Below are 26,405 nucleotides of genomic sequence, written 5' to 3' on the forward strand. Positions count from 1 at the left end.
AATGAATGTCCCTTGGCTGCCCTCTTCCCCCACCCCAGATGGTTAGAAATGCAGCAGTTGGCATTTCCGTCACTGCCAGGCCCCAGGGGAGTTGCACAGGGTGAGGTCAGAAGCCAAATTCTACAGTTTGGGAAATTAGCAGCATTTGTAGGATTCCCAGGAGATGTCCTGATTTCTCTCAGCTGTGCCAGTTGTTCTCAGTTGGGGTGTCACTGCCCCTACAGGGCATTTGCAGATGTGTGAGTGAGTCCACAGTTATCACAATGACTGGGGATCCTCCTGGCATTTACCTAGCGGGGTTCCAGGTATGCTAAACATCTTGCAATGAGCTGGACAGTCAGATATACAAAGAATAGTCCTGTCTGTGAGAGACATGGGGAAATGACATTTGCCTCCCCGCCCCTGGTTCCTTAGAAAGCCACTGTCCCCACCAATCTTCAGGCTGAATTAACAGGAAATAAAGGGCAGGCTTCCATCCCAGTGTATGACCAACAACAAGGTGTATATGAGCAAGTACGAGAGGAGCCTCCTGTTTTGCACCCACTTGCCCTGATTTTTTATAGATGGTTCTTGCATCAGCTGGGTTCTCCTGGGTCAAGGAAGACCTGGATTTGGGTAGTGGAAATTCTTGGAGCAGTGGGACACCTCCTCCTTGGCAAAACCCTGGTGCCTGGCAGGAACAGCCCTCAGCCCACCTGGTATAGAGACTCGGTGGCCTCACCGCAAGGTCCCTGGCAAGGGCCTATCTCCCACTTCTGTATTTCTGCAACTCGGCCTTTCCTCTGTGCTTTTTGGTTTTGTTATCTGTTTTCTTCAAATGCAGTGTGTTTAGAAGAGCCTAGCTCAGATGCCATGACTGAACACCTCTCTCCTTGTTGTTTTGCAGTCGGGAAGACGTCTCTGATTACGAGGTTCATGTACGACAGCTTCGACAACACATACCAGGTGAGGTCCTGGGTGCTCACCCTCCATATCACCTGGCAGTGGCTGGCCTCTCTTTGAAACTTGCTGAGCTGGGATGGGAGTGGAATGGCCCTGGGTTCCCAGGGTGTCATTTCGCTATGGAGGAGCTTCCCACCTCTATACTGGCCCCATCCCTGTAAAGAGCTTGAGCCCCTCTGAAAATCCACCCCTTGGTAAAGGGAACATTTTCCAGAGGAAAATTCTAAAAATAGAGAGAGTCTGTGTTCTCTTGTTCCTCACAGGCAGATCTAAACCATAATAGTGTTTGGTTATTCAGGGGAGTCATCATGTGGAAGAGGAACAAGATGAAAAATGAGAGTGTTAGGCAAACTTGTGCCTCATGCATGGTTGTAATGGTTGTGTTTGCTGGGACCTTCTCTCTGCCCCCCCCCCACCCCCCCCACACACACGTTTGCTGAGGTACTTCCTTCCCTGGAGAGGCTGGTGTGATGAGCTTGCCCTGCCCTACATGGGCAAGAGGCTGGATGAAGTGACCTCTGCAGCTCCTGGCCCTGGAGGGGTAGTCTGGGGTCAACCAGAGGCCCAGAGGTGGTTCCAGGTGCCCTGAAGGCCAAGCTCTTGGCGGGTAATAACATGTCACTTTCCTGGCACCACTGGTGAGTAGGAAGGTTTGTGCAAGTAAAATGAATTTTCCATGCAATTATAGCTTTTTGCAAAAGGCACCAAACTTAATCATTTCAACTCTTTTAAAGAAAAAAGGTGCCGTTTTCTTCCTTAAGGACAAATGATAATGCATTTTTCTACACCAGTGGATTCTGTGAGATACTAATTCTAAGAGGTGTTGGTAGGTGTTACTTGAAAAAAAGTTGGGGAGGGTTTAGTGGGTTCAGAGCTTGTACAGTACAGATTTAAGGAACACTGGGTGAACAAAAGTAAATCTACTGCTGTGCTGTAGGGCTTCTCTGAGCCTGACTATATCAGTGTATAGTTTTGATTTACTGAAAGAGGGATATAGTGTGTAGGATCTCTCAGATGTATTTGATCATGGAATCCCTTGGTCATTGAGTTTTCAAAGGACAAACATTTATAGAACGCAGTGGGGACTGCTGTTCTAAGATGTCCCTCCACCTTTCTGGATTTACAGAGTATGTGGAGCACAGCTTACTGCAGATTGCAGTTCTGTGTCTACTTTTTAGTCTGTCTGTCTCCCTCTGGACCAGTTATCCTCCTTGCCTTAAATACAGCCCCTCTGTCTGCCTGTCTCTAATTTTTACTCTTTGCTGTGGTCTCAATTTTTACTTTACCTCTGCTTCTACTCTGCTATGGTCTGAAATACTGGCTAGCCAGTGGACTTGGTGAAACTGACCACAGGAATTGACAGAGGCTCTGGGAGAGGGGCCCTGGCTGATGTGCACATCCTCAGGCGTGGACTGTGGGATGTTCACCTTGGTCACACTTTGTCTTTGTTGTATCCTCTCTGGGCCAGGGCTTTGTAGCACCAAGCCTGTCCTCCTAATGAGGGGAGTTCTACTGGATCGGTTTGAATTCAAGATGACAGCTGCAACAGACTTAGTTCTGAAGTCTGACTTGGTATTCATTTATTTTTGTGCATGCATGTGTGTGTATGAATGATCTCATATATTATTTTGATTTTTTACTATTAAGTTACGTATCATGCTTCTTGTTAGTGTCCCATTGAAAACAGTGAGACTCTTGGTTGGTTGGTGTTCTTGGCAGTGGTGGGTGACAAAGGGGGCCCCCAGGCCTGTGCAGTGGGTCCCATTAGTATGGATCAAAGCCTCATCTCCTCCCCATGTCATTCAAGTTCCTCAAAATCTCGCCCTACCTCCATGTTCAGTGTCATCTCCCATTGCCTACTGCTTGTCCCCCATCCTGTGGTCCAGCCGACTTCCCTGCTTCTGCTGCCCTTGGAGTGACACTGTTACGCCTCCACACTTTGACTCATGTCATTGCCTCTGCCGGAATGCCCTTTCCTCTCTTCTCTGCTGCGAGAATTCTCTGGATGCATCAAGGCCCAGAGCACATATTTGGTCTGAGCAGCAAGGCCCTTTCATCCTCCGTCCCCTCCATGACCATCTCTCCTATAGCATCATCCTCAGGGCTGGTTTAGCCTCTCAGCTGTGCAGTAGCTCCTGTGTGCTTCTGGCTCTGAGCTGGGCTCTGTGCTTGGCCTGAGGCCAGGACCCTCTGGGACCCACTACTGCATTCATGAGTCTAGCACAGGGCCTGACCATATTGGTATCACCAGTGCCTGCTGGCACAAAAAAAAAAAAAAAAAAAAAACAGCATGGAGGGTTGGCCTCGGGTTTTAAACCCACAGATCAAGAGGCCTCAAGGACCCAATGTGGTAACAAGAGGACAGAAACCTCAGAGAGGACAGGCTTTCTGTTTTTTTTTTTTTTTTTTTTTCAATATTGCAGCAGGTGGAATTCCTTTCCCAGTGCTCTTAAAAATGGTAATTAGGCTGGGAGACCAGGGCTCCAATTCTGTGTATACAGAGGCTCATTTTAATGAATTCTCTGGAGATGGAGAAGGGGAAATGTTATTTTGTTTGTTTTTCCTAACATGGTGGCAGAGGCATTTGAGAAGTAGACAAGATCCCCAGGGTCTTTGGGGGTTCAGCTTACCTCACTCCAAGTTGTGCCCCTGCACAGCAATCACTCCCCACCACCCCTTCAGACATCCTTCCAGCAGTACAACCTGGCAGAGCTGCCCTGCCTTGATTGGCTGAGGTGCCCAGACAGTTCCTAGGAACTGAATCTACCCCTCCTTCCCTCTTTCCCTCCCACACTTTCTGTCTCTGGCCCCACTACTCCCCTCTCGTTCACTCATTCTGACAAAAGATGTTTGTCAAATGCCTACTCTATGTTTGGAGAGGCAGAAGAAAGTTGCCTGGCCACAGAATCTGGCCACAGAATCAGCCAGGGCATGAAGGACAGGGAGGGGGGTGTTTAACCCTATCCTCAGTGACAGCTGGTGAGTTCTTTCTCGGTCTAAAGCTGAACATGCAGGAGACCCTGAGGGGCTGGCATGAGGATCTGGGTGTGCAGAGCTGGGTTCTACAGACCTCTCAAGACTTTTTGTCCACCTGGGAGGCCCCGTGAGATGCCTCAGGGGAGCAGGTCTTGTACCTCCTCTTGCCTCATACTTACCTCCTCACCCCCAAACACACACACACACACACACACACACAGAGACACACACACACACATGTTCTCACGACACATGTACTCTCTGGCCTCTCAACACCCTGCCCATCACCTCATCTAAATCCACTCACTTGAAGAAGTAAAAAAACAAGAGTCACGGCCAGATGAGATTCATGTCTGCAGTGGTTCTCTCATATAAAACCCCAACTAAGTAACTACTTTCAAAATTTATGATAGAAAAAAACCTTCCAGTATGTGCATTGTCATGAGACTTGGCTGTCTTTGGGGCCAGCCCCCTTCCCCTTCTGCAGGCCAAATGAAACATACCTGCAGGCCTGGTCTGTGAGCCACCTTGGTGAAACCTGCACTCACGCCAGCGTGGAAGGGCTCAGCTTCTGCAGGTGGCTGCTGGGGATGGAGGGGGAGGATTTGGTAGCAGCACTCTTCTGGGGTCTCTCAGGGGCCCTCTATCACTCCTGGCTGTCTGTTAGCATCACCTTTTGGGAGATTCACGGGCTGGCTCGGGTATTAGCATGCTTAAAGCCTCAGCAGTGATTGTGATGCACTTAGAGCCCACTGGCTCATCCCTGGGCCTCACACCATGGCACAAATTAGGAAACCACTGACCTAATGGGCTGTCCCTGGGAGCAGGTCCCTGGCCTGCCAGAGCTCACCCAGCTGCTCTCAGGAGGACACACTCACAGAGTGGAGGAGCATTTCTGGAGGCCTGTGAAGCTCTGCCTCTGCTGGATCCTTTCCTGGGTCCCACAGAGCCTGGGAACAGAGTGGCTTCCTCCTCGCCCTCCCAGGCCAAGGGGTCACCTGAGATGCTCTGGCCTCACTGGTGATCCTCACTGCATTCCTGCTCCTCCGCCCTGAGGCTTTCCTCTCTCTCCTCCTGGGGCTGCCTTAACAAATTGCCGCAGAGTGCCTTAAAACAACAGAAGTTTATTTTCTTCCTGTTCTGGAGGTTGAAGTCCAAAATCAAGGCACGGAGGGCCTTGTTCTCTGAAGGCGCTGGGAGAGAATCCTTCCCCCAGCTTTCAGTGCCCCCGGGTCTTGCTTGGCTAGTGGCTGCATCACTCCACTTTCCACCTCTGTCTTCAGCAGGCCTCCTGTCTCTCTGTGTCCTCACCTCTTCTTATGAGGACAGTCATTGGATTTAAGGACCCACCCTAAATTCTGGATGATTTTTCATCTCAAGATCCTTAATTAATCGTATCTTCAAATTTCAACTCACTCCAAAATCCTAGCACCTCCCAGTCTGATCCTAGTGGGGACTGGACCTTCTGGCCTGTTCCTCAGCTTGGGCACCACCGCACCCCCCAGCATAACCCCTGCAGGCTCCCAGCCCCTCCGGCCCTTCACGTGCCTCCTGCCCAGCATCTCGACCTGGTGAGGCCATTTCCCCCGGGATCCTTTCTTGGCAGCATGTCTTTTTATTCTCACAAGGTGTCTCCAGATCATTTCTTTGTGTAACATTTTGTAAGTTGATGTAATGAAATAAATATGAGTGTTTCCTGGGGCCTGGCCATTGTGTCTGCAGGCCACTCATCTGGCTGCTCAGCCCGTAAACCAGAACCTGCCCCTCCCCAGTGATCGTGCCCTTCTGAGAGGAGCGGAGCTCCACACGCAGCACTTAGGGAGGGGGTTTAGGGAGGGGGCAAACAGGAGAGGTCACGGTGCATGGAAGGCTGTGCTTTATTCAACATGGTATTTGGTGCTCTGCCATCTCTTTCCAGGTCAGCACATTCTCAGGTGGCCCAGGGGGTTGCCAGCCTTGGCAGCATGACCTTAACAAACAGAGACTCGAGCCTAAAAAGGCCCCGCACTGTCTTTGCTGGTGTGGGTGAGGTAGGGCCCAGTGATGAAAACAGACCTGAGCGGGGTTCAAGCCAGGAGGTTCCCTGTGGACACACCCACACAGTCATGGACACTGGACCCTGACACCCACCCCCAACCCAGGAATAGAAAAGGGGCATGAAAAGAGACACCTGTAAGACTTCGGGCAAGATTCTGAGGTTACTGAGCACTTTTTTCTTGGTGTAATTTTCCATCACCTAGACTTTAAGACCTACGTGAGCTACGGTTTAAATATAAATTTACAGCCGAGGGTGGGGGTTCACACCTGTAATCCCAGCACTTTGGGAGGCCAAGGCCAGAGGATTGCTTGAGGCCAGGAATTCAAGACCAGTCTGGTCAAGATAACGAAATCCTGTTTTTATAAATTTTTTAAAAATTAGTTGTATATAGTGGCATGAGCCTGTGGTCCCAGCTCCTCAGGAGGCTGAGATGCGGGGATTGCTTGAGCCTGTGAGGTCAAGGCTGCAGTGAGCCATGATCATGCCACTGCACTCCAGCCTGGGTGACAGAGCAAGACCCTATTTCAATCAGTCAATCAATTAATAAATACATGCATACATATTTGCCACATTCCTACCTCTAAAGTAGGCCACTGATCTAGATGATACAGGGGTTAAATTCCATCTGATTAATTTCCAGGTTAAAAAAATGCAGTAAGTACTAAGATGCTGAAAAGCTCTGCGTGTCGGAGTGGAGGGCAGTAGTGGGGCCTGTGAGTGAGTGGGCTGTTGGCAGGGCTGCATTTTGGCTTTCATGGGCCTCAGGCATTTCGCTTCATGGGCCCTAACATAGGCTGAATTGTGTCTCCTCAAAATTCCTGTGTCGAAGTCCTGGCCCCAAGTATCGCAGAATGGGACTGTAGATGAAGATAGGGTCTCTATAGAAGTAAAATGAGATTATTAGGGTGGTCCTAGTTCAATATGACTGGTGTCCTTATAAGAAGAGGAGATGAGGACATTGACATTCACAGAGAAAGACAATGTGAGGACACAGGAAGGGACAGCCATCTGTAAGCCAGGGAGGGCCTCGGAAGAAGCCAATTGTGCCTACACCTCAGTCTCGGACTCCAGCCTCCAGCCTCCAGAGCTGTGAGGAAATGACTGTAGTCGAAGCCATCCAGTCTGCGGTACTTTGTTATGGCAGGCCTAGGAAACGAATACAGGTCTCTTCCTTTAAAAAAAATGTTAAGAATTATATTTTTACAGCTACATTGGTATAGAGATGAATGTAATTCAGGCTGGGTTCATTATAATTATAGTCATTTCTTCTCCTGATCTTAAGAGAAATTAAAATGGAAACATTTTCCTTGGCCCTTACATGTCTTATGGGCACTAGGCTCTGTGCCCCTCGTGCCTGGTGGGTGAGTTGGCCCCAGTGACTGGGACTGTGGAAGGCCCGAGGGCGGGTTGGGATCCCTGGGTAGGAAGAGTGCGCCATGGAGGGCTCCTGACCCGGACACTGACGGGATCAAAGATACGGAGTTTGTGGGAGGCAGGCCTGGAGGGGCTGGGCCGGGACCAGGGGTGGCAGCTGAGGCGGGGCACACAGACTCAGATACAGCTGTGTGTGGAAGGGCAGGGAGGGCAGGGGCAAGGGAGGAACCATGCAGGGCTGTGTGGGAGGTGAGCAAGGGGCCTAGGACAGATAGCACAGGTAGTGGAAGGGGCCAGCAAACAGTGTGTCTGGGGGTTACATACAGAAGAGGAAGAGGCCTGAATGCGCCCCAGGTTTCTGTCTAGAAATGCTGGAAGAATATCGGTGCCATCAATACAAAGGAAAAGGAAGAGTCCAGTGGGAGGTAATGATCAAACAGCCAAAATGCTTGCAAATGGCTGTTCTATCAGGCCAGCCTGTGAGAGACGGGCAAATCTAGATTCCTAAAGCCCTAAAAATGGGTGCGTTTTCTCTAATGGAATGTAGAACGGAGGCAGAGTGCCAGAAGAAGGGATCTTTTACCCACAGAATCTAAAATGCCATGTGTTCCCAGCACCTGGGGGAGATGGAACAGGATCTTCTGCCCTGGTAGAGGTGGTCAGAGTGAGGGCACACGCCAAGGAGAAGGATTCAGCATGTCCCCTATGCCTCAGTCCTTTTTTTTTTTTTTTTCCCTTCGAAAAGAGGCCTAGGTTTAAGCCCCAGGTTCAAGTCCCACTTCGCTGGGAGACCCTGGCCAAGCTTTTCGGTTTCTTAGTATTACTCTTTTTTTTAACCTGGAAATTATTCAGATGGAATTTAGCCCCTCTATCACCTAAACCAGTGGCCTTAAACTTTGGAAGTAGGAGTGTAATTAATTTGTATTTGAACTATGGCTCATATAGGTATTAAAGTCGAAGTGATGGAAAATTATGGGCCAAAACCACTGTTGATACAAATGTGCATTACTATACAGAAACCCTGCAACAAACCAAGATGATAATGATAATGTGAAACAAATGATAACTTTCCACAGTGTCCCGACCATCCCTGCATGTGCACTCGTGCTGTGCTTTGCAGCTCTGCCAAATGATGCTCAACCCCATAGACTTCGGGCAGAGCACTGGACTGCAGTCCTCGGTTAACCCTAGCAACATGAGGATATTTTTTATATTAATAGAGTTTCATTTTTGCAGACATTATGTTCTGGGGTCACAATATGAGGTGACACTCTTATGTCATGAAATCTGAATGCCAGTCACTCTGGCAAGATGACCCTGCCTCAGAGACCCACTGGGGTACCGCAAGTCATCCAGGTGTTCCCTCTGAACATTGACCCGGCAAAAGATGCTCCAGGTGTTGGACTTTTGAGGGTATCTAAGCACTTACTTATGGTAACCTACAAAATGAATTAGGAAAGATTACTAAAGCCTGGAGCAGAGAACTGCATCCTGAGTCCATTCCACTTATTAAATATATCAGGAGCTACTGGTGGGCTCACCCAGTACCCATTGGCAACCTCCTACTCCCTCGCTTGATTAGAGACTGTAAAAGCTAAATTTGGCTTTCCCAGCCTCTCTAGAGGCTAAGGGTAATGGTGTGACTCAATTCTGGCCAATAAGACACAAGCAGCAGTCTGCTGTGGGGGAAGGATTCCAGGGAAGCTCTTGCTTGCTTTTTCTGCCTTGAATGTGGATGTGATGTCTGGAGCAGCAACAGACAGTCCGCACAAAGATGAGAATCTATGGGCCACGACAGCAGAACAGAATAAGCAATAGTCCAGGGGCCTGATGTACCACCACTCAGTGTGCCAACCACACTGCCCAGGCTCTAACATCCTTCCTTTCTCTCCCTCCTCTCCTATGTCCTCCTGTCCACTTCTTTGTCAGCACATGCAAATTAGAAATGTAGTCTCCTTCTAGTACAGAAAGCTGATGAACAGTGGCATAAATGAAGGAGAGTTTTAATTTTGTAGGTGCAAGAAGTCATGTGGTTGGCACACTAAGTGGTGCTACCATCAGGCCCCTGGACTATTGCTTTTTCCATTCTGCCATCATGGCCTGTGGGTTCTCATCTTCGTGTGTGCTGGCTGTTGCTGCTCCAGACATCACATCCACATTCAAGGCAGAAAAAGCAAGAGCTTCCCTGGAACCCCTCCCCCCTCCACAGACTGCTTCCTGTGTCTTATTGGCCAGAATTGAGTCACACCATTACCCTTAGCCTCTAGAGAGGCTGGGAAAGCCAAATTTAGCTTTTATAGTCTAAAGTAGTCAAGCGATGGAGTAGGAGGTTGCCAGTGGGTACTGGGTGAGCCCACCAGTAGCTCCTGATACATTTAATAAGTGGAATGGACTCAGGATGCAGTTCTCTACTCCAGGCTTTAGTAATCTTTCCTAATTCATTTTGTAGGTTACCATAAGTAAGTTCTTAGATGCCCTCAAAAGTCCAACACCTGGAGTATCTTTTGCTATAAGAGTTGAGAGGAGGGCTGGCACACATGAATCCATTTGTCACCCTTTGGGAGGCCTCTCAGGGAGCTTCAGGACACACAACCTTGCACATTATGGGTAGCTTTTGAAGGGACCCACTGATATTGATGAAATTTAACCTTATTTAAAGTTTGAAGGTGTATGTTGTTTTCAGACTACAGTCAGGAAATAAAAGAACAATCACATATTTAAATTGGGTGGTGACTAAAGTACAGGCCACTGTCCATTGGGAGAAAAGTGGCCTCCAGGACCATACAGACTTTGAAACTGAGGTATCTGGAAGAATGCAGGTACCTGTACTGTGGCCTTCTGAGCCAACATCCCCTCCCCCAGGGCGCATTACTGCACTTCTGGCAAGGACATGCCCAGCCTATTTGCCAGAGACTGCTGTCTCATCTCTCCAAAGCACCCACTTGCCAGTCTGGAACCTGAAGTTTCAGCAGGCTCATTTGCAAGCTAATTTGCATGACTTTACCCTGATACTTTCATTTAATGGTTAGTGGTGCAGAGCACAAACAGCAACTTCATTGTCAAAGGCTTGTCATGCCCAGCTGCTTTCTGCCACTTATGGATGCTTCCCCAGCCCTGGGCCCAGGCCTGGCCAAGGCTAAAAGAAGACGCACATACATGCCTTTTCATTATTTCTTTTCCTGAGAAGAGAATCTTCAGTCAATTTATGCAAATTACCATGCAGATTTCCATTGCAGACTTTATTACTGTGTCTTGTCAGAATGTGGAAACAAAATTGTATTTCATAATAAATGCACATAGCAAAGAAGAATTCAACAAGTGGCTCAGGAAACGTCTGTTTCCTCCAGGATCAGCTGGACCAATGGAAGCTTCTGTGCAGAAGGAAGCGTGTAATGTTCTGTCATTCTCCACTGTATGTCTGAACCCCTGTAGATACTGTTTAATACCATGTTCAGAAGAAGATAAATGTGGATTCAGCTATGAAATCCGTGCTCATAAGATTCCTCACATTTTGTGTAAAATGAAGTGCCTGCCATTTCTCATATACAGTGCTGTTTGTAAGCACAAAGACATTAAAGGAATAAATAAGCATTGCCGGGTTTGGAGCAATCTAATCCCAGCAGAGTGCAGCTCAGCCTTCTGAGAGGACATGGTGCAGTGCAGGAGGTGTACCCAGCACAGCCGAGGAGGGAGAAGAGGTTCATAGGGATCGTGGACTGGCTGGCAGGAAACTCCCCAAGGTCAGGCCTGCTGCTCATGTTGTGTTGATATCCTGTGTTTACATCCCTGTAAAATAGTTACCAGCAAAAATAATTTGCTTCGTACCTCACAAGAGAAAATGAAGTTGAGAGAAAGAATGCTTTGACCAAGACTCCATGGCAAGCTAGAAGAGGGAAGTAGTCTCCTTTAGAACCCACCTCTCTGAAGGTCAGCCTTTCCTGAGGCTCTGGGAATACTCGGTTATTGGAATGTTTATAGGGATTGCAACCACGAAGGTTCCTAGGGCAAAGAAGCTGGGGAAACATTGGGTTCGTGTTTCTTCAGTGCAGAACTCATCAGAGCCTTTTATATGCCAGTGTGCCTTATGAAAGGCTTTACTAAAGAGGTTGTCTACTCAGGGCTAGAATATGTAGCCTTTCCCAGAAATACTTGATCACCATTTACTTTTGTTCCAAAGATGGTCTCATGGAGCTGTGTTTCACATAATCACACTGAGAAACATTGCTGGAGAGTCTCCATGGGGTGGGTTCTGCAGCTTCTCTTAAATCTCTAGGTTAGTCGGTCACTAATAATTCATAATTTTTGTTTACGCGGCATATCACAGAGTATGCACTATCTTCACTTTAACTCATTTGATCCAGCAGTCCTTAAAGGAAGCTGTGACTTTTCATGTATTAGAGCTGAAGAAGCCAAAGGCCAGGGAAGCTAAGCCATTTTCCCAGGACACTCCCAATCCAGTGTCGGTGTTGGCAGAGCACTCAGACCCTGCCAACACTGACAGAGGTCACCAAAACCAGACTGGGGCTCCCTTGGCATATTGCCCCATCCAAATATGTTTGAGTGGGGCACTCTGCCAGCTGCATGGCCATTCCCCTGGGGCAGGGTGCCTGGTAGCTCCTGTGGGGCTGGCTATGGTCTGTCCCGGGGAGCACTGACAGGCATTCTAGATTTGCCGGCAGACATATGCGCCCCATCCCAAGGGCCTGTGGAGCGTCCTCTTCACCTCAGCTGCCTGACATTGCTGGGCTGTGTGCATACCATGGATCTGGGCTTTATCTTCAAAGAAGAAATGACTCCCTCCCTACCCCCATGCTCTCATACCCACATACACATACTTCTACATGCAAATAAATACATAATTACATACACATGTATCCCCACTCATCCACGTGTCTGCCTACACACACTCATACCCACCTTCCCATCAGTACACACTGTGGCCTGTGGTGACCTTTGAGATGAAGTGTACCCTGTGGCAGGTCACAGGAAATCACCAAGGTTGCTGGGGCCTTTTTCAGGAGGATATGGCCTACCTGGGTGGCTAGTTGTTCTTTTTGTCTGATGTCCCCATATCCCTCCAAAGTAGGAGCCACAGATACGATGACTGTACTACAGATGCAGAGGAGGAAAAACTAGCATCAGAAAGGAATAGAGGGTAGCGGAGATAGCTATAGCAGAAATACTGTATGGAGCTCAGCATTTACCTTCGAGTTTCCTGGTGGCTGGAGGGAAAGGAAATACCATGCATGGTTCCCACATACTAATGGCAAAATGCTCCCAGGCTTGCATTTTGAGCCAGATATTGCTAACACTTGAACAAGGTCACGCAGTAAGGCAGGGAGAGTGGTCAGGTTTAGAATCAAGGGTTTGCCAGGCATGGTGACTCACGCCTGTAATCCCAGCTCTTTGGGAGGCTGAAGCGGAAGGATCACTTGTGCCCTGGAGTTCGAGACCAGCCTGGACAACATGGTGAGATCCCCATCTCTACAAAAGAAAACTATTTTTTTAACTAGCTGGGCGTGGTAGCACACGCCTGTAGTTCCAACTACTTGGGAGGCTGAGGCAGGAGAATTGCTTGTGCCAAGGAGGTCGAGGCTACAGGGATCTGTGTTCATGCCACTGCACTCCAGCCTGGGCAACAGAGTGAGACCCTGTCTCAAAAAAAAAAAAAAAAGAAAAATATCAAGGGTTTCTCTGCCCCAGCTTACAAAGAGGTATATGTAATGGCTTGGCAGGTAGGGCATCTAGTGACAGTGTTACCAGCAAGCTAGAGACTTTCCGCACATGATGATTTGTGATAAAGACCCTCACAGACCTCCAAAGTGCAATGCCAGCGTAATCTGGCTCACTTGCTGCTAAAACCATTCTGGAGAGTGTGCACAAAGCAGCCTAGGCCCGTGGTCTCTGAGGATTTGATTTGGCACAAGTCTGAGACTAGAGTACCCAGCAGAACAGTGGTAGACACAGCTCTTAGACAGAGCACAGCAGCCCCAGGAACCCCAGGAGCACCATTGGCTTTGATACTTGGCAATCTTGGATTGGCTGGTAAGCCCAGCTGCCTCACAAGACCACGCCTGGACCATGCTCATTCCCTGTGACGAGGAGAATGCCCATCAGTGTAGATCTAACTTTGTGGCTCTCCACGGAGGTGGCATGAATGACACCCAAGTGTGGTCATTTCTCATTAGTTCTAGTGGTGTGGTTGCAGTTGCTTCCAGAGAAGCAGCACCTTGGGCCATCCTTTAGTGGCTACCCTAGCTGGGATGTGCTCCAAAGGAGTCAGCCCATGAAGGTCGTCTTTTATTTCATCACCCAAAGCCCATGATTTATCATCAGAGAAGATGCAAGTTAGTTCCTGTGACCTCGCTGACTTGCTATGGAACCTCAGGCAAGTCACTTCACTTCTGTGTGGCTCTGGCTTATCTGCAAAGTGTAGTTAGTGTTCCCAGCCGTGCAAGCCACTCCCCCCTTTTCTTGTTAACAGTACCTTATCTTAGTCACCCAGCCTCCCTGCATCTTTCGCACCCATGGAGTCCTGCTTCTGCTTATTGATATCATTCATGTGTCCTCCTTCCTTCTCACCCTGCTCTTTTCTGTCCACACTTCTTCACCTGTCCAGGCCTTTGCAGCAGGTTCCGTTTTGTCTCCCTTGCCTTCATCCCATTCACTATCCTTCAACCAGGGTTATCTTTCTAAAGTCCCAGCTACATGGAAGCGCCTCTTCTTTGGTCGTTTATCAGTTCTTTGGCTCCATCCTGTTCTCTACAGGCAATTCACAGTCCACTGGTCCTGAATCATTTTTGTTTTTCTGAAGAAACTGTGTGGCTTCACACCTCAGGGTATACTGAAGCCATCACTTTTATCTAAAACAAACAATGTCCTGCATTTACCCATGCATGTATTTACCATTTCTGATGCTCTCAATTTCTTCCAGAGAAGTCTAGTTTCCATTAGTATATTTTCCTGTCAGCCTTTAACATTTCTTGTAGTGAAGTTCTGCTTGAAAAATATTTTTATTTTTTCATACTTTTGAAGAGTATTTTTGCTGGATTTAGAATTCTGTTGCCACTTTTTTTTTTCTTGAACACTTTGTGTCATTCCACCGTTTTCTAGCTTTCATTTTTTTCCAATATGCCAGCCGTCATCCCTGTTACTTCCTTGCATGGGGTGTGTCATTTTCCTCTGGCTGCTGTCAAGATTTTTCTTTATCTTTGATTTTTAGCAGTTAGACTCTGATATGAATAGACATGTGATTTTGTTTCTTTATTTTTTTAATGTAATGCTTGGAGTTGGATGAGTTTTTGAATCTGTAAATGTGTCTCATTTTGCACTCAGAAAACTTTTCACCATTATTTCTTTAGTTTTTTTGTCCAATTCTCCATCTCCTCTACTTCTGGGACTCCAATTAAACATATGTTAAGCTGTTTGAGGCTCTGTTTATGAAATTTTTCTCAACTTTTTTCCTCTTTATGCTTCCTTTTGGATAATTTATATGATCTATTTTCAAGTTCACTGACTATTTCATTTCTCTTTTTGAATCTGTTGTTTCAGATGTATTTTTCAGTTCTAAGTTTGTATTTGGTTCTTTACTTAGAGTTTTAGTTTCTCTGTTGAGATTTTTAAATCTGTGCCTTTATTATGAGCTTATTTTTATATTTGAGCATAGTTATATGAACTATTTTTAAATACTTGCCTGCTATTTTCAACATCTGGGTACCTCAGAGTTAGTCTCCATTTAATCTCTTTTTTCTTGAATATGGCTCACATTTTCTTATTCATATGACTAGTAATTTTGGGTTATACATTATGTTAAAACTGTGGATTCTGTTTGTTCCTGTGAAGAGTACTCTTGGCTTTAGTGGGCAGCTAAATTGTCTGGACCCAAATTCTCAATTCTCCCCACCGTGGTAGGCAGCAACTGAAAGTTATGTTCAGATTTTTTTGTTTGTCTGTTTTATTTTGTTTTCAGTCTTAGGTAGGCTGCTTAGGGTCTGCTTGGGTCAGTCAGAGATTTGGGTAGCATTTATATGGAGAATTTGGGGTCACCTCTCTGTATCTTTGTCACTTCTAGGATTTTCTACACTTTCTGGCTGCTGTAGTAACTTTGCAGATTGTTCTCTAATTTCTCAACCAGTAAGACTGTTTGTGCCTTATTTGAGGCAAATAGATGATGTCAAAGAGCTAGAAATTTTCTGGTAACTGAGGCCAAGCCAAGGCCCTTTTAAAAGTTCTTGTTTCTATTCTGTCCTTAGAGAGCTGACTTTTCTCTTCTGGCAAACGAACTTCACCTTAAGTGGGCTCTGCTGAACTATTATGGCTGATGACCATAAGATTATGACAATAGGTAGCCAGATAGTATGTGACCCCAGGAATATTCAGTGACAGCTTCAGGGTGCATGACAGGTTCAAAAATGAAGGGATTTCAGGAAGGAGAGGGAGTACAACTGAATAGTCAAGAGTAGGGACTTTGCACTCAGGGAAACTGATTCTGACACTACTGACTGTGTGACCTTGGTTCCGAGTAAGCCTTGCTTTCTGTGAATAGCACCTTCTCATGCATAAGCATCTCCCTCTTGTCTCTCACCCTGTACAGGGCATCTGCCACTCCTGGACATCACAACCTCCCCAGACTCTGATTACAATAGAAGGCAGTTTGCAGACTTTACTGCACAAATGAGTTATCTGAGGGCTTGTCTGGAATTCTGATTCCCAGAGATTGTGATTCTGTCTGTCTGAGTGGAGCTCAGGAATCAACATGTTTAACAAGCTCCTGATGTGATTCTGATGCACGTGACTCGTGGGCTACATATTGAGAATCATTGAATCACTGGCCAGTGGGAGAGATTGATCAGTATGAGATCTTTACAGTTTAACAGAGAACGTGTTAAATGAGGGGCCCTGGACCAACCTGAGGGCCCAGAAAATGATTTGTAGAGGAGCTGAATCTTGAATTCTGAATAAGTATAAACCATGTAGAAGAGCATTCCAGAGAAGGGAACAGTATTAGAAAAGGCCCAGACACACAAAGGAACTTGTTTATGAGGAGTACTGTACAGAATATTATTTCTAAAGTATAAAGTGCAGGCTGGGCAAGGAGGGAATGAGTCCATAGAATGCCAGGGGCAGGCCCTGAACAGCATTATAGGCCAGCTTGAAGTGTTTGAGCTATTTCTTAGAGGCAGTAGATCATATTAATATGATCATATTAATATTTCAGAAAAATAACCCTGTGCAATGGTTTCAATGTCACCACCAAAACTCACATTGAAATTTAATTGCCATTGTGACGGTATTAAGAGGTGATCCTAGAAGGTGCAGCTGCTTTAAAAAAAAAAAAAAAGTGGAGCCTTTAAGAGGTGATTAGGTATGGATTAATGCAGTTATTGCAGGAGTGGGTGGTACCATGGGAGTTTGGGCCCCTTTTTCTCTCTGTTGTGTGTGTTCCCTTTCCCTTCCACCTTCTGACATGGATGATACAGCACAAAGGCCCTCCCCAGACACCGGTGCCATGTTCTTGGACTTCTCAGCTTCCAGAATTGTGATAAGTAAATTTCTTTTTAAAATAAATTATCCAGTCTGTGGTATTCTGTTACAGCAGCAGAAAATGGACTAAGACATCCTGCCTGCTACATGAAAGATTAATTACAGTGGAAAGCATGAGGGATAGTCAGGAAGCTGTTGGTGTTATTTAGGTAAAAGAAGTTCAGTGTCTAAACTAGGGCAGTGGTGTTGGGGATGGAGAAAAAGGGGGCTGGTTGAGAGCCCTTAGGAGGCCAAGTAACCAGTTCAGTATTCATTTGATGTGAGGGAACAGACAGCAAGTGAAGAGGAGCAACTCAGGAGGGCTTTCAGGCTTCCAGAGGCTTGTGTGCCCTGGATGATCAAGGTGCCATTTATTGAAATAGGAAAAATAGCAGAAGCAGGTTTGGAGGAAGATGATAGGCTCTTTTTAGAACATACTATATATTTAGTCAGCTGTCTAGTGGATAATTAAGTGGGATTTGTAGTAAGTAGCTGGATGCATAGATTTGGGGCTCAGAACAGGGGTAAGGCCTGGGTTATAGATTGGGAACTGATCAATATATCGTATTTGAAGCATCGAAAGTAAATGAGATCCCCCCTGAAACAAAACAGTGGAAATGCCAACATTTTAGGGAAAGAAAGGAAGAAGATCCTACAAGAGAACAGTAAGGAACAGCAATTAGAGAGGCAGGGAAAGCCAGAAACAAGTAAAGTCATGGAAAGCAAAGAAGAAACAAATGCCGTAGAAGAGGCAGGGTCAAGTGTGTTGAGTCTGGCCTATATAGAGTCCTCATGATCTGATAATCAAATGGCTACTGGTGACCATAGCAAGAGCTATGGGCAGAGGGACAGAAACCAGACTGACCTAGTTGAGAAATGGGTGGGCATAGAGGAAATGGGTACAGTAGGTTTGAAGTCCTTTTCCAAGAAGCAAGCCCATTCAGAAGAGGTGAGAGATTGGCAGATGGCTAGAGAGCAACTTAGTGAAAATGAGGGATTTTTCCACTCAAAGATGTGAGAATCTTGAGAATGTTTCTTGGATGAAAGGAACGAGTGAGTAGAGAATGAGAGACTGAGATACAGAAGAGAAAGGAGATGGCTGAGAAAGCATCATCCAGAGAAGGCCAGGGCCAAGAGGGCCTAGGAAGAGGCTTTCTTTAAACGGGAGAAATAACAAATACTCAGAGCCTGGAGGCATGTGGGGATAAGGCTGGACATATGTAGACAACTTTGCAAATACCTTTTGAATCTTGACTGCAGTCTCAGCTGTGGACATTTGACAAGTCACTTAGCATCTCTTGTATTCCATTTTCTTAGCAGTGACACAGAATACAGAAGAGCCTAACTCATCGCACAGATTTATTGTCCAGATTAAATTAAGTAATGTATTTAAAGCAGTTAGTACAAGAGCTGGGAAATGGCTAAGTGCTGAGATGTTTAGTTGTTGTTACTGTGGATGTCATTGTTACTGTGATAGGAAGCAATCAAGGACAAGTAGCGTGTTTTTTATATTTGCCCATAGATTTGCCATTTCTGGTGCACTTGTATTCCAGCCTTAAAGATTCTAATTTCCATCTACAAAATTTCTCTTTAGCCTAAAGCATCTCTTATAATGAGTGCATGCTAGTGACAAATTATGTGACTTTCCCTTATGTGAAAATGTTTATGTTTTGTCTTCATTTTTGAAGAAAATTTTCACCAGCTATAGAATTCTAGGCTGACAGGGTTTTTTGTGTGTGACTTGTTTTATTTTTTAAGCAGTTTCGAGATGTTGTTCCCTTGTCTTCTGTCTTCCGTTGTTTCTGATGGTAAATCAACTATAATTCTTACCATTGTTTCCTTGTATGTAATGTGTTCTGTTTTCTGGCTGCTATTCTGGTTTTCTCTCTATTTTTTATTTTTAGCAATTTGACTATGACATACCTTGGTTTGGTTTTTTACAGGTTTATCCTGTTTTAGGTTCACTGAACTTCTTGGAACCGTGGGTTGATGTTTCTAATTAAATTGGGGGAAGTTGGGGGCTATTCTCAAGATGTTTTTTGCCTGCATCTGTTTCTGCTGTCCTTCTGAGACTCTAATTGCATTTTTTGTTTCATTATTTTTTGGGGGACAGAGTCTCGCTCTGTTGCCCAGGCTGGAGTGCAGTGGTGCGATCTCAGCTCACTGCACCCTCTGCCTCCCAGATTCAAGCGAGTCTCCTGCCTCAGCCTCCTAAGTAGCTGGGATTACAGGCGTCCGCCAAGATACCTGGCTAATTTTTGTATTTTTGGTAGAGATGGGATTTCACTGTGTTGGCCAGGCTGGTCTCAAACACCTGACCTCAGGTGATCTGCTTGCCTAGGCCTCCCAGAGTGCTAGGATTACAGGCATGAGCCACCACGCCCGGCCTCTTATTGCATATATGTCAGATCACTTGATATTTCAGATATTATAGTTTTTAGTGTTAAAAGTTCCATTTTGTTTTGTTTTAGAATTTTCATAAATCTCTTGACAGTCACTCATTGTATTTATTTTTTAGTTTTTTTTTACCTATTTATAAGAGTTTTAAAGTCTTTGTCTACTAATTCAACATTTGGGTCATGTAGGGGTCTGTTGAGTTTTTTCCCTTGATTATGGCTTGAATTTTCTGTTTCTTCGCATTTCTAGTCCTTTTTTATTGTACAGTGGACCTCATGAATAATAAGTTATAGTCTTGGATTTTGTTACCTTCCTCTGAAGAGTGTTGTTTTATCTTAATAGGCAATTAAATGATTAAGATAAATGCCTATCTTAATAGACAATTATTTAGGGAATGGTTAGTTATCATGCATGGACCTTGTTAAGACAGATGTCTTCATCCATTCAGGCTGCTATAACAAAATAGACTGGGTAACGTATAAGCAATTGGCATTTATTGCTCACAGTTCAGGAGTCTGGGATTGCCTTCCAAGATCAAGGCTCCAGCAGATTCTGCATCTGGTGAGGACTTGCTCTCTGCTTCAAAAAATCACCTTTATGCTGTGTCCTCGGTGGAAGGGACGAACACTGTGTCCTCACATGGCAGAGGGGAGCCAGGGTGCTCCCTTAAGCCTCTTTTATAAGGGTACTAATCCCATTCAAGAGGTCAGAATCCTCATGACTTAATCCTTTCCCCAAAGGATGTGCCTTTTAATATGATCACATTGAGGATTAAGTTTCAGCATTTGAATTTGAGGTTACAGAGGACACATTCAGACCATAGCGATAGATTAATTTTGGTTTTCTCTTAGTCCTCTGGTGTAACCCTCAGTCCTGAGATGATCTTGTTCCTCCCAAAGCCAGCCTTTCTGGTGTTTCAGTGGAGTCTGAGGTGTTTTTGAAGTTCTTTTAATTTGGTGGGACTGGGGAGTTTCATCAGGAGGCAAATTGATTTAATGTAGAATCTACCTAATTCTCTTCCATTCCTTGAGTGGTTGTAACCCCTACCTACTTTTTTTTTTCTTTTGAGCCAGGATCTTGCTCTGTTGACCAGCCTGGAGTACAGTAGTGTCATCATGGCTCACTGCATCCTCAGCCCCACCAGCCTCAAGCGATTCTTCCCCTCAGCCTCACAAGTAGCTGGGACTACAGGCGGGCACCACCACACCTGATTAATTTTTATTTTTTATCTTTTGTAGAGGCAAAGTCTCACTATGTTACCTAGGCTGCTTTCAAACTCCTGGGCTCAAGTGATCCTCCTGCCTTGGTCTTTCAAAGTGCTGGGATTACAGACATGAGCCACTGCGCCCTGTCTCGTCCTGCTTTTGATCATTCTTCAGTGCTTGCAAATTGTTATTTCTTGTATTTTTCCAGATATTAAAATAGTTTTCTGTTGGAGGGTTTGTTTGATACAAGCCACTCAGCCATTATTGAAAGCAAAACTTAGGAATATGTTTTTGAGCAGAGCTGAGGGCTCAGTTACACCCAGAGACAATGCCTATGCTTTGGCGCCATCTCCACAGCTACGGAAGTTCTTCAGTGGCTCAGTGGCCTGGTCAGATGGAGAGTGTGGCTAGAACAGGTCTGGGAGAGTGGACAGTTAAGGGACCAGAGGTTTCTCTGATGGGGAAGCTGGAAGTGGGAATTAAGAGAGAGCTGGAGAAGATGGGATGTTGGCCTCGTTCAGGTTCCTCGTTGCTGCCTCTGGTCAGTGTGTTATGGGATGTGAGAGAAAGTATGTGGATGTTCGGTAATGGTGTTTATGATTATGGAGGCCACTGGGTTGAGCTTTGCTGGGACTTCATCCAAGTGGCACAATTCCTTGTTTCATTTGGTGACTTCTCTGCCCTTTGTGGAAGCAGAAGTGCCTCGTGACATGTGAGCTGTGATGGGGTGGTCATCATTACAGTTATCAGTAGCATTACCATTGGGTACCTACCTTTGAGAGATATGTTTCTCCATGGTTCTTTGCTTGTTAATTAGGCTATGTTAACAGAAACCCAAAATAACAGTGGCTTAAACAAAATAGAACAATCTGAGCAGTCCAGCGCTGCTGAAGTAGCTCCTCAGGGTCAGGGAGTCAGGCTTCGTTGATGTCATCACTCCTCTGTCATCCTCATCTGGATGGGCCACTATGACTCATCCCCACCGGACAGTGGGAAAGGGAGCAGCTGTGGGTCCTCCCTACCCACAGAGGACCTGTCCCCAAAGATACCTACATCACCTTCACATCCCATTAACCAGAACGTAGCCACCCAGCTGCAAAGAAGGCTGGGAAATATGGTCTTTATTTGGGGCAGCCCTGAGTCCATCTGCACACCCAGAATTCTGTTACTATAGAAAGGGAAACTACATACTGGGGACAACCAGCAGTCCCTGCCACCAGTCCTAAGCTCGTGCACCTGGTTTTAGTTCAAAGGTGACCCTACAAAAGGAGCATGTCACTCCTGGGGAGCCTGTTGAGCATTGAGGAGTTGAGAGACTTCTACCTGCTAGGCACATTTCTCCATAAGGGAATCGGAAGACAAGGACTGTCAATCTAACATATACCTGTGAAGGAAAAAGTCTGCATCCACAAGCACTGGTCATTGCAGATTTGTCCCTCGGTGGCTACACTATGCGAAGCTGGGCTGGAAAGAGCCCAGGTGCTGCCAAGTTTGGAGCTCTGATCTTCCCAGCCCTGCTACTGATGAGTGAAGTCACACTACGCATGTCCTTTAGCCCTCTTGGTCTATTCTTTCATCTCCAAAGTAAGGGATTGATTGGGTTGTATCTAAGGTGTTTGTCTAGTACCCACATTCTAGCATCCAGAGCATAGAATGATCCTCCATTTCTTTGTGTTATAAGGCAAGCTTCCAGGAGGGTACAGCCACCCTCAGTCCTTTGTGGAATGAGTTGGGAGTGTGACTATGTAAACATGCACACTTGTGCACACACATTGGTGCATACCTTTGCATTCAGCCTGGGGGGCCTGGAGACATGACCTTTTCTATTTTCTTGGGCTTCTTTTGGTTGTGTTTTTTTTGCAGTCAAAAATCATGGCATTCCACATAAACTTATTTATCAAACTTTATTTCAAAGGACTTTTTCTTATTTTAGAACTGTTATATGTTCATTGTGGAAAGTAGAGAAAAGTGTAATGAAGGAGTGTAATGAAGGAAACAAAATGCTCTGTCACTATTCAGACCATGATGCTATTAACATGTTAGCAGATTCCCTTTACTTCAGTGTCTAAGAAAACATGAAAAATACTCATAGATCTACTTGAGTTAATCTAATTGGGATCACTCGCCACATGATGTTTTATAACCTGTTTTTTGTTTGTTTGTTTTTTTAACTGGATGACCATTTCCCCAAATCCTTAAATAATTTTTCAAGAATGTGATCGTTAATAGCTGCCAAGGGTTGTAATCACATGGATATACCACACTATGCTTGTTCAGTGCCCTGGACATTCGGGCTGTGTCCAAGTCTTTGTTATTATTGATTACATAGCAGTGAGATCTCCATTGTACATCGACAGCATCTCAGTCCTACTGACAGGTACCGGGTGCATGTGAGGCCCAGAGAGGTTGGTGGCCTGCCCAAGGCCACACAGCAAGTGAGTGGTGGGTCCTGGCCATCTGGCCACAAGGCTGGCTGCCTCTCGCAGGTGCCAGGCAGAAAGGCATAGGTGTGGCACAGGGGAGGTAGTGACAGCTTCCAACGTTTTGGCTTGGGGAGAACAGAGCCAGTGGGGCCTCCCAGCGAGAGGCCACTCTGGGTGGTCTGCAGCACCCGCACCTGAGAAAAGCCATGCTGCTGTTTGCCCCCACACAGCAGCAGGCTGCCTGCTCCTGCCCCCTGCCTCCCACCCTCCCGAGGTCAGTGTTGAGCCCAGGCCCATGCTTTAGGGCAGAGGGAAGAGGCTTTGGAAGCTGCAGGTTAGGCCGTGAGGGGAATGAGGCAGGAAGCCCAGGTGGGGAGGGCAGGATATGTGCGTTGAGTGGCCTGAGTGGCCCTGCTCCTGGGGAGGCCTCCTCACCACTGCGCTCTCACCGTTCCCGAAGCACTTTCCCTCTCCAGAGAGGATCTCACCCTATAAAGGCAACCCTCATCTTTCCTCAGCTTGATCCCTCAGTGAGAGAGCCACTGAGTGGTGGGTGGAGGGGCAGGGGGGACAGAGCATGGCCACGTTAGACTTGACATGAGTGTCCCCTCTTGCTGGTTATGCCACCACCTGTGGTCACCAGGCTTTTGCGCCTTTGCATGAGACCTTTTGGTTTTGACCATTCTGTGCTTTTCTCTAACAGGCAACCATTGGGATTGACTTCTTGTCAAAAACCATGTACTTAGAGGACCGCACGGTGAGCATCTAATATTAGGACTGGGAGGGACCGGGGGGTTCCTTTGGGCTTATCCCCTAGGACCCTTAACTGGGCACCACTGAGAGCACCTGCCGACACTGGGGGCTGGAGCTGGTGATGCCAGCATTGCAGAGCCCGGCTCTCCCAGTCCCCCGGACTAGGAGGACCTCACTGCCCCACTGACCCCTCTGCCCGTGGTCCTGCCCTCCCTGAGACAGGTGCGACTGCAGCTCTGGGACACAGCTGGTCAGGAGAGGTTCCGCAGCCTGATCCCCAGCTACATCCGGGACTCCACAGTGGCTGTGGTGGTGTACGACATCACAAGTGAGTGAGGGTCTGCTCCTAAGGGAGGGTGGCTCATAGGGGGTCCAGGGCCCAGGTGTGACCCTGGCCAGGCCTGTGTGTATGTGTATGTGTGCGTATGCATGTTTGTGCGATTGCTCCCTGAATGCAGAAAGGCAGGGAGCAGTGGTGAGTTGCCTTTGAACACCAACATGTTTTCTACTGCTCCCCACCCTCCTGCAACCAGCAAGGGTTTATAGGGCCAGGTTGGCCCTGCTCAGAGCGGGGGCCAGCATGTGGTGTGAGCAGATGCTCACAAGGTTGGCCCTGCTCCAGCCTTTCTGCACCCTCCCTCTCCTGGCTGTCAGAAAGCTCCCTAAGGAGCTACTTTTATATGTGTGTCACCGTGGGAGAAGATGCTGGTCCCTAGGCCAACCCCGGCCCAGCAGCTGTGGGTGCAGGACTCCCTGGGAAGGTAGGCAAGGGGGTCTGGAAGCGCAGTAGGCTGGTAATCCTTCTCCAATACTGTGGCTCTTCAGGCCAGGGCAGGTGTTCTTAACAGGACTGCACAGCCTCAAGGGCGCACAGGGCCAGAGGTGGGGGTGGGGGGCCGATGCAGAGGCCAGACCTGCAAGGCTCTTGTAATGGAACACACCTGATAAGCCCTCAGGGCTGTGGTTACCCTGAAGTGGGCGGACGCCCTAGGTGCTGTCCACAGCCTTAAAAATCACACAAGGAAGCATGCATGCCCCCGCGCTGGTGCATGCCCCCGCCGCCCAGCCTGCTGCCCTGGCTCTGCCCACCCCCTCTGTCCACCTCTCTTCTGACCACAGGCCCCCTCCACACCTGAGTGCAGGTGGGAGCTGGGCCCACAAGGGCCTGGGTTCACGTGGCCTGAGGCGCATCAGAAGGGACACCAGGCTGTGTGAAACTGAGGCTTCTGAGGACAGCTGCCTCCCCTCCCCTTGGGTGTGCAGGCTGCCGAGTGGTGGGTATTGCCTTATAGCTGCTCTGCCCTGCAAGGCCTATCATGGCAGCTGAGGGGGGTCAGGCTGCCCAGAAGTGTCCTTGTCTCTCCTGGATTTTCGAGTGCACTTGGCTCCCCTGACTAGTCCCGGGGCCACCTTTCCCCTCCTCTCACCTGCAGAGCCTGAGGGTTCTCTTCAGAAACTCCTCTGGCCTTCCCCAAACTCTCCTGAGCTCCCATGGTGGGGGCACCACTCAGTAGGGCCCTCCCTTCCCTGGAGGCTGCTGTGTCCTCCTCTGCCCACCCCTCACTGTTTCCAAACTTGCCAAGTCGCGCGTGCGCGTGTCTGTGTATGCACACACACGTGTGACCCAGTTCTCACTCTCCACTCTGAATCCCCAGAGTCAGGTCTGACTCTCAGGTGGGCCCCTAAAGCCACTATTCCATGTAGCAAATCATGACACCGTGATCTTCCAGATGGGGTGATTCCTCTCCCACAAAGGGCGGCTGAACAGTGCAAGTGGCTCCCCAGGGCCGCAGGGCAGGGCCCGGTTCCCTCTGAAAGACCCTACCCAGCTGATCTGTGTTGACTGAGCTCACACCCCTCCCTGGGTATCTGAGAGCACATGCTCACCCTCCCTCCTGCTCCCGGCTCACACCTCCCCTTCCCATCTCCCACTGGTGGCTGGCCCTGGCTTTCAGTTTATCCTCACTTTCTGCCTCCAGATCTCAACTCCTTCCAACAGACCTCTAAGTGGATCGACGACGTCAGGACAGAGAGGGGCAGTGATGTTATCATCATGCTGGTGGGCAACAAGACGGACCTGGCTGATAAGAGGTAGGTGCAAGGGCACACAGGTGCAGGGTGCCACCCTCCACTCCTCTGTAACTGCTGGACAGGGAGCTCTGGGATGCATGCGTGGTGTGTCTGTGCTTCTGACCATGCATCTGGAAAAGGTCCCTTGAGACACTAGGAGCTTTGAGGACACCTGGTAGACTCTCACCCTTGGGTGTCTCATCTGTGAAGCCGTGTCTGCCACCACCAGGCAGGGGTGGGGCACTCCTCCGTGTGCTGTCTCCACAGAGCCCTGTGCACCTGGCTGGCCCAGCAGTGAATGGTCTAAGGCCCTGCCATGGCCACAGCACTGCCCCAGACACAGCAGTCCCCTAGGCCCCAGTGTGTGCACCGTGAACTGTCTGTGCCTGTGAAGTGTCTGCACCAGTGTGCGTGGGGCTGTGAACACCCTGGGCCCTGGGTGTGAGCATGCAGAGCATTCAGACCACAAACCTACAGCCGTAGCCTGCTTAGCCTGGTCTGTGGCTGCGTCTGGCATGAAGCTTTCTCTGAAGAGGCTCCTCCACGCTGCCTTCCATGCACAGGGAGAACTGAGGTGCCATGTGTGTACATTGTCCACTCATTTCACATGACCCTGACTTGGGCAGATAAAGTGACAGGCCATGGACTCCAGCAAGCAGTGCAGGCTTCCTGCAGTGTCCCTTGACCACCTGAGGAATCATCTGA

The 26,405-nt window shown here is 47.7% G+C and overlaps 1 protein-coding gene and 1 long non-coding RNA gene across 3 annotated transcripts in view; one reads left to right on the forward strand and one right to left on the reverse strand.

Moving 5' to 3' along the window:
• The window catches only part of RAB6B (RAB6B, member RAS oncogene family), a 71,867-nt gene that overhangs the window by 30,858 nt on the left and 14,604 nt on the right, over window positions 1-26,405 (forward strand). Inside the window, exons 2-5 of one of the 2 annotated variants that reach the window (XM_055295411.2) lie at window positions 887-945; window positions 23,581-23,634; window positions 23,853-23,958; window positions 25,610-25,721. In XM_055295411.2, coding sequence (XP_055151386.1) covers window positions 887-945; window positions 23,581-23,634; window positions 23,853-23,958; window positions 25,610-25,721 — 331 coding nt within the window. The remainder of the gene's footprint in view (window positions 1-886; window positions 946-23,580; window positions 23,635-23,852; window positions 23,959-25,609; window positions 25,722-26,405) is intronic. The other variant, XM_055295412.2, reaches the window with a different exon arrangement.
• Window positions 10,555-25,611, reverse strand: LOC134731549 (uncharacterized). The gene is made up of 2 exons (XR_010113911.1): window positions 12,248-25,611; window positions 10,555-11,116 (listed from the first exon to the last, which is right to left on the reverse strand). It is a non-coding gene; the product is annotated as an uncharacterized lncRNA (long non-coding RNA).

The sequence above is a fragment of the Symphalangus syndactylus genome, chromosome 10 (genome assembly GCF_028878055.3).
Source record: "Symphalangus syndactylus isolate Jambi chromosome 10, NHGRI_mSymSyn1-v2.1_pri, whole genome shotgun sequence".
Lineage (NCBI taxonomy): Eukaryota > Metazoa > Chordata > Mammalia > Primates > Hylobatidae > Symphalangus > Symphalangus syndactylus.